General features: G+C 40.4%; 1 protein-coding gene across 4 annotated transcripts in view; it reads right to left on the minus strand.

Moving 5' to 3' along the window:
* The window catches only part of AFF2 (ALF transcription elongation factor 2), a 323,604-nt gene that overhangs the window by 83,061 nt on the left and 227,038 nt on the right, over nucleotides 1-13,505 (minus strand). For all 4 annotated transcript variants that reach the window (XM_064426942.1, XM_064426944.1, XM_064426941.1 and 1 more), the window contains exon 8: nucleotides 3,106-3,157. In XM_064426942.1, the coding sequence (XP_064283012.1) occupies nucleotides 3,106-3,157 (52 nt within the window). The remainder of the gene's footprint in view (nucleotides 1-3,105; nucleotides 3,158-13,505) is intronic.

Consider the following 13,505-nt stretch of genomic DNA (forward strand, 5'->3'; position numbering starts at 1 on the left):
CTGGGCAGCACAATCAGTAACATGCTGATGCTATCTGTAGAATAAATACCTTCCATTGACTTCAACCTGGTAGTTCCTATCCTATCCAGAAATGAAGCTCAACTTCTCAGTTACAGGACTGACTGGAGCTATTGTGTGGTTGTGCTTCTCCTCAGCAGTGGGGAGAAAAGGAAGATCTGTAACAGCTGAAACAGTACAAGGCCCACAGACACCTGAGTAAATGCAATACAGCTCATTAATAAGGGTGCTCATTCATAGGAGTGAGGGAGCAAAACAGAAGAGCTTTGTTTCTTGCAGACATCTTCCACCTTGACAAATGGACTACTGGTAGTCTCAGAACACAGGCTGATAGATCAAACTCTCCCCACATTCTACAGATTTTCCCTAAAAGTTGCTTTCCAAGTACAGTTATGGATCAGTGTGACTACTGTCCTGTAAAAATTGAAGGGTCCATAGCAATTCTCAGAGGAGAAATCCTAGGGCTCCCTGCTGACCACTGTTTCAAAGAATTTTGATTCCTTACAATTAGAGGAGAAATAAAGTAAACAAACTTGATTTTTATGTATTGTGTTGGGGGTTTTTGAATAAAAGTGAGTAAATGCCAGCTCATGCTTTGCACTGGCTGCAGGCTTATAGCAGAAAAAAATCATAAAGACTGCAAAGACAGTGATTCCATTTCCTTATAGAAATGCTGCTTAAACTTTGAGAATGGTTTTGAGCTAAGAGTTTTAATCTTTTCTCTCCCTGCCAGAATGAGCACATGTGTACACCTGAATAACAACGGTCACTTGACTGCAAAATATTTATGTTGAAAAAGCCCTTGAAGTTACTTTTTTGTTGTTCATGTGTTTGACCAGTGGGTTAGATCAACCTTTCTTCCAATTTCCAATCCCCTGTCCTTAAAGACAGAGGCATTGGAAATTGGATGTGGCAGAGGCTGCTGAAGGGTAATGAATGAGAGATGCAGAAGAGTCCTGATGCTCAGCATTGCAAGGCCTTAGCCTGACAAAAATATAAAGGCAGACACTTACAGTCATTAATTCAGGAAACCCAAATTCCTGAATGAGGAATGTATAATTACTGAGTGAGCTGTATAATTTTTTCTACACTCTATTTGTAAAACAAATAAAAGAGATGCAACCATACAAATGTGGGGTACACAGGAAAGCTGAAGGTTCCCTTGAAGCACAGGGCATTTAAGAAATGTTCTCAGTGTGCAGTTGTGTCCAGTTACTTTATTTGGAACCCCTAAGGATACAGCTCAGTTAACAGGTGACACCAAATTGGGCAATCGGTGGTGGGCTTGGTCGTGCTCAGTTAAGAGTTGGATTTGATGATCTTAGAAGATACTTTCTAAGTGAGATGATTGTGTCAGAAAAACTTTAAAAAATTTCTAAGTAGTACAAAATGTTGAGAAACTCCATGAGTGGTCCCTGTGGTGCTCTCTTGTTTGTCTGCAGCCTTTGCTGTGAATGTATTCTGGGAAGACACAAAGAGGAGCTTTGGAGCAGTCTGAGGCTCCCTGCAGCTGGGACACATCCCCACCACAGAGGGGCCCAGACTGCAGCCCCTGTGAGCAGCAGGGACACTGCTCACCCACAGATGCTGCCTGGGGAGAGGCACGTCCCACCCTGACAGCAAGGAGGGCTCCAGAGCTGTCAGGACCCCTCTGCACTGAGCTCTTTCCTGCTTGGGATTAACACCAGAGATGACATCTGCTCAAGTCAGTGAGGGATTTTCATTTGATGTCAGCAGACACTGGTCCAGGCCTTTGCTTCTCCATTCACCAGTGATAAGGGTTTTCATCCTGGCAGTATAAACTGTGTAAACTCTGTAAATTCTGCTCAAGTCACTAGAAAACTGTTACTGTGGGAAAACAACAGTAACTGCTACCTGACAATGTATTTCCATTTCTGTATTTTAGGCATCTCAGGATCACAGTGTCATTTTACAGGACCATTTGGGCAAGTTTGCAAACCTGATGGTGTCATCAGTTACCATGTCTGCACAACACTGCATTGCACAAGGAGTTTGACCCTTTGGCTTCAGAAGACATTGAGAGTCTTACCAGTGCTAAAAAATACTGACTTGCATGACTAAGGGGTCAACTTTCACCAGAAGGTAAATCTTTCCTGTCATGACCCTAAAAGGATGGATGAAATAGGCTGAGGGAGAACATTTAGGTGGTTTAAAAATAAATAAGAAAGAACGATTGGCCTATAATTAACATTTCTCAGACTGAACAGATGATCTTAGGCTGAATTATAGCATTACCTGTCTCTCTACTGCAGACATTTAAACATTTAAGCCCATTGCATATATAAAATAAAATGAAGGATGAATTTAACACAAAGTTTCATTTTTTTCTGATAAGAATGTTGAGAATATGAATTTCACCAGCTTTCTCTCCCAGCATTATCCATAAATATTTATAAAGTGGGAAGGATAGAGAATGACATGAGCCAGTTTTATGAAAATGATTCTTCATTAATATTCCAAGTATGTGGAGAAATTTAGGTATTGATTTAGAGCTACATGCTGAGGGTTTTCCCTTTCGCAAATGGGAGTCACTGGATAACTGTGGATTCCCAACCCTTTACTCTCTGACTGGAACAAAAACTTACAGATCAAATTTTCTTGTGTGGGCTTGTATAAGTGGATTGCAAAGTGCAAACAAACTGTAGTTGTGTTGGTGCTCTTATGCCCTTTTTACATAGACTTCCAAAAAGATCATCAGTTCAGAAAATGGGTGCAAAGCAAGGGGAGGCTGTTCCACAGTTAGCTTGGCACAATGAAGAACAGAGATTCAGAACACACTGGCTGTTCCTGAGTGATGCTGCATGTGATCTCTAATTCAAAGGCTAATAAGTCATATTTTGGTTTAGTTTAATCCACTTCACAAAGTTAACCAGCAAAACTGAAATACATTCCTGTTTGAGATTGTTTCCTCTGAGAAAGAAACAAACAAGGTTTAAGGTAATGGATTCTGCAGCACACCAAAATGCTTTTCATGCAAATACAGTATGTTAACACACAAACAGATCCAACCAATGAAATAACTTTTTTAGTTTAAATGGTATATACACTTATATTAGATGTATTTACCTGTTCATTATCATCTTCATCACTGCTGAGTTTTAGATCATCCTCAAGCATTCTGAAAAAAGGAGAAACAATACAGAATTACATGTAATGAATTAACTTTATGTACAATGGGCCAAATCTACACCTCAGCAAAGTCAAAGGAAAAACTCTCAGTTCAACAACAGCAAAATCAGATCTGAGGTAAGTAAACTGTTGAATAGTCCATGTGTATATGTATTAGTGCTTCTGTATGATTCTAGGGAAGAATAAATGACTTTCAGACTAATCCATCATGAAGTTTGGCAGTCAGCTGCTCGTTCATGTCCTCTTTTATTTCCACATTGTCTCATAGGAATTAGTCCATACACACCTACAAATGTTTCTAAATCAGAAGAGAAATTCAGCTCTGAGACTGCTAAAACTGGAGAAAAAGTTGTCCATGTTTCATTTTCAGTTTGGAGCACCACCAATTTCCTTTCTGGTACCTTATCAAACTGAGAATGCAAAGTGGGTAATAGCAAGAAGAGGAGGTGCTTGTTTGAGGTTTGATGGGACCTCACAGTTGTTAGTGTCCAAAGGCAGACCAAACATTTTCCAAGCTGGGAACCTGCCAGTTCATACCCCCATTTTTGTTTATTTATTTACATTTTAATACAGGAAAATCTCACAGGCCTGCACCCTGGCCTTGGTTAAGGGGGTAGGAAGCTTCTAGAAAATGCCACTGTCCCTATGCCTCCTTTGGCAAAAGAGTGGAATTGAAAAGTACTGTATTTACACTCAGATGATTTCTTTCAATCCAAGACTTGGGTACAAGAAAATACATGGGGTAAGAAACCATTTATCTGCTGCTACAGAGGCAGAAAAGGTTTCTCATTTGGGGATCTCTCTACCTAGAGAGACGAGCAGTCACCAAATAAGCTCCTGTATAGCTTCCCATATATTCATGCTTTTATCTGAGCTGATAGGCACACTTCTACCTCACACCCATCTTTTCACCTTGACAAATTGTCTTATCATGGGACGAACGAATTGGCACATCACCCCTGATCTGCTGCAGCAGCCATTAAAATAGCATATCTCCCTTTCTGCCAGCCCCAGCTCCTTTACCCATAGCAGGAGTCTTGCAAATTGCAATTATTGTTTCCTTTTTGCCTTGATGGGCCTGAAGTCTATGATTTTTTTATTGTTAGTCTTTAAATAACTCTAGCAATCAATGGATGTTCTGTTAGGATGGGATTTTTTGTTTGAAGACTACCAGTAAATCATGGAAGCCTCCTGACACATGGAATTTTAAAGAGGGGACAATAATCCCAATATGGAAATTTTATAATATTTGAAGCCCTGTTGGTGCCCTTAAAAACAAAAAGTGAAGGAGATCTTTAAACTGGTTTGTGAGTCATCTGTCTTCTGGTGACCTCTGTTGTTGGGCAACCCAGTGGTTACAAAGTACCTGGACACATAACTACCAGTCATTAGCATCCTGATAAATGGCCAATGCCTCCCTGTAATATGTGAACCCATAAAAGTACAACTGCAGCATGGATTAAAAAAGAAATCTTCTAAAAGTTAATACTGGTGAGGGTTCGACCTTGTCTGGATGCCAGGTGCCCACCAAAGTTGCTCTATCTTGCCTCTCTTCATCTGGACAGGAGAGAGAAAATGTAACAGCAGGCTTGTGGGTTGAGAAAAGGACAGGGAGAGATCACTCAGCAATTACTGTCATGGGCAAAGCAGACTTGATTTGGGGAAATCAATTAGAAGTATTGCCAATGAAATCAGAGTAGGACAATGAGAAATAAAACCAAATGATAAAACACCTTTCCTGCACCCTTCCCTTCTTCCTGGGGCGGACTTCACTGACAATTTTCTCTGCCTCCCCCCTCACAGTGGTGCAGGGGAATGGGGATTATGGTCAGTTCATTGCAGATTGTCTCTGCAGGTTCTTCCTCCTCAGGGAAAGGACTCCTCCCATGTTCCCCCTCTTCTTCCAGCATAGGGTCCCTCCTGCAGCAACCACCCCTCAGGAACTTCATCAACTCAGCCTTCCTACAGACTGCAGCTCTTCAGGAACCATTCCAGAGTGTAGGTACATGCTGCAGCACAGGCTGCTCCAGTGTGGGTCCCCCATGGGGTCACAAATCCTGGCAGCCAACCTGCTCCAGCGTGGGCTTCTCTCTCTACCAGGACACCTGCACAATCTTCCCATGGGTCACAGCCTCCTTTGGGAAGAGGAGCCTCCTGCTCTGGCGTGGGCTCCTCCCCAGGCTGCAGCTGGATCCTGCTGCCAGCACCCCCCTGTGCTGCAGGGCACAGCTGCCTCTCCACGGGCAGCACCAGGGGCTGCAGGGGAACCTCTGCTCCGGCACCTGGGGCACCTCCTGCCCCTCCTGCACTGCCCTGCCTGTCTGCAGGGCTGCTCCTCTCACAGACTCCAACTCCTCTCTTGCAGCTGCTGTTGCACAGCAGGTTTTTCCCTTTCTGCAATCTGTTATGCCCGAGGCACTGCCACTGTCAGGGCTGGGCTCAGCCTGGCTGGTGGCAGGTCCATCCTGGAGGTTGGCATTGGCTCTGGTGGCAATGGGGGAAGCTTCCAGCAGCTTCTCACAGAAGGCATCCCCATGCCCCCCCTGCTACCCAAACCTTGCCATTCAAACCCAATGCTCAATTTTTCAGGGATTATTAATCTTTAGAGGCTTGGACTTTGGCGATGAACAGAAACTTTTAATGCTGTTTATCTAGCAGACACATTCATTTGTTTCCCCAGAGCCATTACTTGCTGTGCCATTCTCAATGTATCGCTGTGCCTTGATCTATCCACAGTCCCTGATTGTTATCTGCAAGTCTCATTACACCAGAAGGACAATACCCCCAGGAAACCAAGACCATTTTCATACAGGACTATATCATTCTGACTCTTAACTCTAATTCAATCCTACACTCCTGCTTTTAAACCTACATTTCACTTTAATGTGTAAATTATCCACTGCTTTAAAGAATCACTGCTAGATAATGCATTCTATTGTTATTTTTAATGCAGATTTAAGTGGATATAATGCAAAGATCTTTTCATGAATGAAACCCAAAGGGTGGTATGTTTTCTTTCTTTCAGCTATTGGGTGGGTTTTTTTGTGTGTTGTTTTTTTTTTTTTATTTTGTTTGGTTTTTTTTTTTTTGGGGGGGGGGGTTGTTTTTTGGTTTTTTTCATTTTTTACCTGTTAAATTCTTTTTTGACATACCCTGGTAGAAATAAACCAAGAAGGACAAAAGAAATTCCATATTGGATAAATGGAAAGAACAAAGTAGAAAACATAAAAAAGATAAATGGATGCACTTACTAAACTAACCCCACAGCCATCTGAAATGGTTGATTAATAACTGTCCTCATACAGCCTATACTGCAGATACTTTCTAACAAGTACAGTAAGCACAAGACATGTTTATTGAATATTGAAAAATATAAAATTGATATAAAACATGATTAGTAGGAAGGACAACTGTTAGAGTTGGTTTCAGAGAAACTAAATTTGCAGGATTTATGAGTTCCCTTCAAGAGACTAATAGATGTTTAGACAACTAGAGAGAGGAAAAAAATTGGATTTTGGCATTTCTTTAGCAGTTCCAAGCTTATCACATGGGGTATATAATTCTTCTTAGTCCATTCTGCTAAATGAAGAATATGTCATCCCATTCAGTTCCAAAACTCAAAGCTTAAACAACTAAACCAACCAGCTTCTAAAATGCATCACACTCTTCTGGCAGATGGAATAATTAAAGAGAAACTGAGTATAGTATCAACCAGAAATAAATGGTAGCCAGAGAAGTGAGGAAATAAATTAGAAATACACACCACATGCAAATGTAGAATGCTGAACATTTCAAATAACCTGCTCCCAGAGAATATTGGTTAGAAAAAGTAATATTTTACAGAACACAAAGGACTAGATGGTGTTCCACAATTTTAAAATGTGCTTAATATTCTGAAGACACGGGTCACAGTAGCTTGTACAGTTTAATGTTTCCATTAACTCTCATTTATAAGCAAGTACCATCTGATTGCACTCAAAGCTCAATAAGGACTTTTTAAGATTGCCAGCAACCTTAATTCAAGGTGACTATTTCACTATCATATCTAGAAAGGTATTTTAGCTTCAAAGCCTTGAGACAGAAGAGCTCTGTATCTACAGCTCTCCAAAACACTGTCTGGATGGTCTGAACATGAAATGAGGCACTCTTGAGTGAGAGGTCCCTCTAAATACCCACATGATCTATTCTGCTCTGTGCAATTGTTCACCTCAGAAGCACCCAGACTGGAGATTACAGAGTGTATTTGTTATTAAGATCAGGACAGCTATTAATAAAGGCCAATTTGGAGGCTATGTTAAAATTACAATGAATGCTGCCAATGAGGGCAAATCAAAGAAAAAAACTGTCTGTATCAGAAAGCTACCTCCAGGGGTGTTATGAATTCATTTTATTTCCTATTCTTCTCTGACCCAGCTGACATTATTATTGAATATACATGTACTTGTTTGTCTTTTCATCCATAGCTAATGCAAAACACCACTTTAGGGAAAGAATAGGATTAAGTAGGATTTTTTATTTCATTATTAGAGCAATGCCATTTACTGTAACAGTTGAAGTTGTGTCAGCACATTTATTATAATCTACAATTTTCAGAGGTTTGTAATTTGGAATGTGAAATTATTGCAAAGCAGAAATGTTGGGACAAAGCAACACATTTATCTGTGGTGTAAGTAGGGGCAATCTCATTGACTGACTACAATACCCACTTCCTTCAGGGATGAATTTGCTCCCAAAGCAGATTGTTCCTACTTTACAAATTTAGCTAGACAAATGGCTGAACAAGGGCTTTATTAGGATGGGTTCTGTAAAAGTCACACTAGAAGTAGTAAGAACATGAACATTGAAATGGGACTTGTAGCCCATCCTGACTTTTGAGTTCAGTGGATGTTTTGTGCACACCAGACCTGCTGATTTGGGATCCTCTCACCAAGCAGGTGAGAGTTTGGAGTTTGGAGACATGAAATAATTCACTCCCTGAAAAAACACTACCACAGTATTACTCTATTTCAGTTACTTTTACAGAAGACTCTGAACTTCTTAAAGGAGGATTTTCACTACTTTTTTTTAATGTATAGTATATTTAAATGCTTTTAACAAATAAATAAGGTCCTGATTGCTGGTAGACTTCTGGGAATGCTGCATTTCTTCCTGCTCTGGTTGTGGAGGGCTGGGATGGGAAATTGCTGTGTTTATAACATGTTTGGTGATACAGCCTCCTTAAGGAGGAGCGTTTAAAAGGCAGCATGGATAGGATATGGTTCTGCATGTCTAATTTGCTCTGGGATCAGCTCACCACTGCACTGGGACTCACTCCAATGTGAAAAAAGCCTTGTGGGAATGAAAAGGATAGAGGAAAGGAAGAGGGTGTTGCAAGCAGACAGCCAAGGGAATACTGGGCAATTCCCTAATCCTGAGCTGCCCAGAAAATTAACTCACTCATGTCAAACCAAACCTGTACAAAATGCATATCCCATCTGAGTCACATCACAGCAAACACATTCTGCAGGAAGGAGGACAGGCAGTGGTGTTAACCAGACATACAGACATGCCATTATTTTCTTGCCAGGTTTGTAACTATGGTAAAATGGGAATGCATTTCTAAGATTTCTGTGCTACAACTAGTTATTCTATTTGATATTAAAGAGAGAGCTTAGACTGCTATAGCAAGTTTCAAACTTGGGAAACTTAGTAAGACTTAATCCAGAAGAGGCAGGAATCTAATAAATGTCTTTGGGGTGAAAAAGGTAGTACACTGCAGCCTGAGTTATGAAGGGCTTGTCGCTCCTGTTTGCAGCAATATTCCTGCAGAGGGAACACGGTCCATGCAAATAGTGACTAGCACTGAGATGTACCTTTTCTACCCCTGAACTTGCATGGAAATAAGGCCATCAGTTCAACACAATCTCTGCTGGTTTACCCCATGGACTTCATACCCAACTTGTTTTTCATTTTCCTAGTGCATTTCTCTGTAGTATATAAGGCTTCTCCAAGAGTGGTAACTCAAAAGGTATCATGCAAATGACAAACTGTATAATGGAATTCAGATGTATTTCAAGAATGTGTTGCAAACACTGGAGCACAATTTTATCATTTATCAAGGGGGAAGAAGGGGGCCTATGTGTGTGAAAACATCTAACAATAGATTTCCCCAGAGAAGTTCATAATACAGTGAACAAAAAACTGAGGAAATGAAAATAAACGGTAGAGTAATTCCAAAGGAAAAAAGAAGATCTTCTGTTTTAAAACATCCCATCAATAAATCTTGAAACCTTATATTCATTCTTTTTCTGAAATGTGCAAGTCATCCTTACATTATTTCCTCTGAGATACTGTAAGTTATGGTAAAAGAAAATCTCAGAAGATTAAATGGAATTTACAAGCACCATTTACCTTAATAGTCAGGACCATTTGTCCAGCAATTTTATACATACTTAAATATAATTTATTAATTTTCTCTTCTCCTCATCCACCATTTTCTTTCATTACATTTTTGTCAATGATGAAGTCAGTCTTGCAAACTGTTACTCACAGAAGTAACTTCTGCTCATTAAAGCAGTTTCGGTGGCCTCAATAGGGCTAATTTGCTCAAGGTATAGATCAACTCCTCAGCCCATGGCCTTAAATCACCTCCCCTCAGAAAGGACTAAAGTCAAGTTTTGTGTCTTCACTGCAAAACAACCTGTGAGCAACAGAGGTGCCTGTTCTCCTCCCTGCCACAGGAGAGGCACTCATTATCCTGCTGACATGGTCAGCCTCCTCGTGGCCACTGATGGAGAACGATGGCTTGCTAGGACACTCTCCATCGTCTGCTGTCACACGCAGCCTGCCGTGGTGTTCCTGGCACCATATCAGTAATTAGTGTAATTACAGATGGTGCGAGAGAAGTAACCCCTGTGGTTTTCTATTAGGTACCTCACAATTAGAGAGTGCACTTCATTACTCATCTCTCCATATCATCTCTTAATTTCAAAAGGATTAAGCAAAATTAATTCTTTCAGTAGAAGAATTTCTTTATCCAGCCATCCATTAATGTCTATGTATAAAAACCTCTTCAAGGCAACTGAGATATTAAGTTGCTACCTAAGTGCATTATAACGACTGCTCTGTTGACAGGCATTTTGTGTTTCATTAAAGCTGAGACAAGAACTTTGGGAGGAGGGAGAAACCTGCTGCCAAATTTTATGGGAATTGGCATGTTTAGTGCAAATAATATTCTGGTATATCCAAGAACTTCACCTCTCTATTGAGCTTCAGGTCTGCTTGCAAACAATGCTTCCAACAGAATGGGATCAGAACTGGGTCAAAATATTTTAACAGTGTAATAGGAAGTTGCAAAAGATCACAGAAAGCAGTATCTTCCTGTTTTGAGCTGGTGAGTTGGTGTTTTTGTCATAGTAACACCCATACCACTGGGTTTTCCTTCTGCCTTAGAAAAGTGCAGCCTCCTTCACCTTGAGTCTCCCTCACTGCCCAGTGACTCTTCAGTACAACACACGTTTGGCAAGTCCAGAGTATGATGTATCATTGAAGCAAAAAGAGAGGGAAAAAGGAGAGAAAAGAGAGATGAGAACAAAGAAAAGTATGGGTCCAGGAAAAACACAGGGAGTGACTAATAGTTTCTAAAAATGCCAGTATAAAATGTGCATTCTTAGAATTTGTGAAGAATAAACACCTTTTTTAGTGTGTTCAATTCTGACAGTGTGCACAAAGCTTTTACTATTTTCCCTTTGATAAACTGCAATGGCTGATATAATTTTGGGTTCTGCTATTTATCAAGAGCAATATATAGTCCAAGAGCCATTTCTGTGATACATACTCATTTCCAATACATTTCACATGAAAAACACCTGCTTACTCCAACCATATTTGATTAAAACTGTCTCCTAGCCAGAGCACCAGTATTTTCTCTGGTAAACAAGCCTTCAGTTGGCATATTTACACACAAAGGCTATAGGAACTTAGCACACAGTTAAACAATGATTGATAATTCTACCACAACTTGTAAAGGTGACTTTAAAAAATCATACCAGAAAATATATTAAAGAAATTTGTTCAACAAGGAATGAAATCACACAGGACTGGCTCATCCATCCAATGTTCTACAGTGCATATGACCCTGTAAGTGGGTCTGGCTTCCTAATTTCTGTGCAAATGAACAACAACTTAATAAAACTGTAAAGGAATTCTCTACTTGTTCAAAAGGAAGACTCAAGATGCTTAATAAAGACTGGTTGAAGGAGGTCTTCCAGCTGAAAATACTGAAAAGGCAACACAGTGAGTTGTGACATGGCTTTCATGACATGTTATGGATAATGGGAGCTTTAGCTTCAGAAACAGTCTTTGTGCATATGGAGGAATGAAAAAATTTGCCACATCAGATTTTTAAGGAATGCTGTAAGCTTAGTGCCTGACTTAGAGATGTTCAGGGGTGTGCCTTACCACAGCAGAATTCCAAGCAGGATCCCAAGTCCTCTGTACTGGCCTCTGATGGTGCACAGTGAATAAAGACAGGGGTTGGCCACAGGGAAGATGAGCAAGTCCCAGGGGCTTGTGTGTGCATGGGAGAACTGAGCAGGACTTTCCAGGCTGCAAAGGCACTACACCTCTACAAAAAGTACTGCTGGACCATGCCTGGAACACAGGGTAGTTCACAGATGATCATCAGCAAAAATCCCCAGAGAAAGCAAAGATAATGGGATCTTGGGGAAGGGGAGTTTCATTTTCACTGCCCTAATTTGTGATCAGTTCTTAAAGACACTTTTGTACCTGCAAAATCCTACATCAAGAATCCACAGCTATCCCACAGATCTGATACAGACTTTGAAAGACAAATGAATCTTCAGTAAGACTTTTCACTTCTATCTCTAAATGAACATTCTGTTGATCAGTCTAAAAATGTATAAACAGATGAATCCAAGCAGTACTAAAACTAATATAAATATAGGGGATAAAACCAAGCAAGACTAAAATTAATATAAATAGATTGGATAAATGAAAAAAATACTTAAATTATTTCTGAATCTGGATGATTTATAAGGCACTGCATATGCATGAGAGAAATCAAGTACCAAGCAGAGTGCTGAAAACACTGACTCATGCAAATAATCCTTGCTCCTGCAAGCACTATTTTTCAGGCTCAGATCCAAACACAATGCCTGACACTGTTTGCTCTGATAATCACTCTAAGATAAACAGATTTGAATAACTGCAAATACTTCCAAGCATTTCCTTTCACTTATAATGTAAAAAGAAAAATTAGAGGATAAAATGAAAATGTATGTTTCCACTTCTAGATTTCATACATCATTAATTCTGTAAAAATATATCCATCTTCATGCTGATAGTTCTCTTTGCTTGGCAAGATTGAAGAATGCAATATGCTAGATAACCTGATTGAAAATTTGATCCTATTGTTTAACAGAATGAGGATTGTTTCATAAGGGGCTCCACCATGTCTGTGCACATTTTCCCCTAAGTAACAGTGTAAGACTTGTATTTCCCCAGACAGCTGAACATTTACGTTGATGTACTTGGCTAGAGATCCAATCTTGCTCTGGCTATAATACAGGAGAATTTTCCTCAGCGTTTTGAATTATGGCACTGAAATAATTTAACATTGCCTTCTGTGCATGTTACACAAGTTTTCTGATACAGTTAGCTCTTACTGAAAGTTTGCTTACCCTATAAATTGTGCCACATGGTTACACCGTTCTTCATCCTGAAAACTGAGGATTTTTTTTTTTAGAATCACTGCAAATGGCGTAACTCTGGAGAAGCCAGCATTTCCCTACAGCCACACACACCCTGTGTACACACACCCTCCAGTCTTTATAGTCCCCAGGACAAGGTTACTTCTGAGCTCTCTGCTAATTTGTGCTTGCAGAGCCCTCTACAGCATTGGAAGAATAAAGCTGTGAAGAACCAAGAAAGGAACATTAATGGTTGGTTTAAATGGCTGCATTAGGGATACTCACAGACACTATTTATGTGCAATTTACAGAACCACAGAATGGCTGGGGTGGGAAGGTACCTCTGGAGCTCATCTAGTTCAGCGCCCTGCTAAAGCAGGGTCACCCTGAGCAGGCTGCACAGGATCACATCCAGACAGACTTTGAATATCTCCAGTGAGGGAGACTCCACAACCTCTCCGGGCACTCTGTTCCAGTGCTCAGTCACCTTCACACTAAAGAACTTCCTCCTCCTATTCAGATGGAACTTTCTGTGTTTCAGTTTGTGCCCAGTGTCCCCTGTCCCCCCTGTTTTAATATCTCTCTCCCAAATTCATCTTGAGACCACCCTGGTCTTCCTTTACCACAAAGCCTTTGAGGAGCATTGTG

The sequence above is a fragment of the Passer domesticus genome, chromosome 7 (genome assembly GCF_036417665.1).
Source record: "Passer domesticus isolate bPasDom1 chromosome 7, bPasDom1.hap1, whole genome shotgun sequence".
In the NCBI taxonomy this organism is placed as follows: Eukaryota; Metazoa; Chordata; class Aves; order Passeriformes; family Passeridae; genus Passer; species Passer domesticus.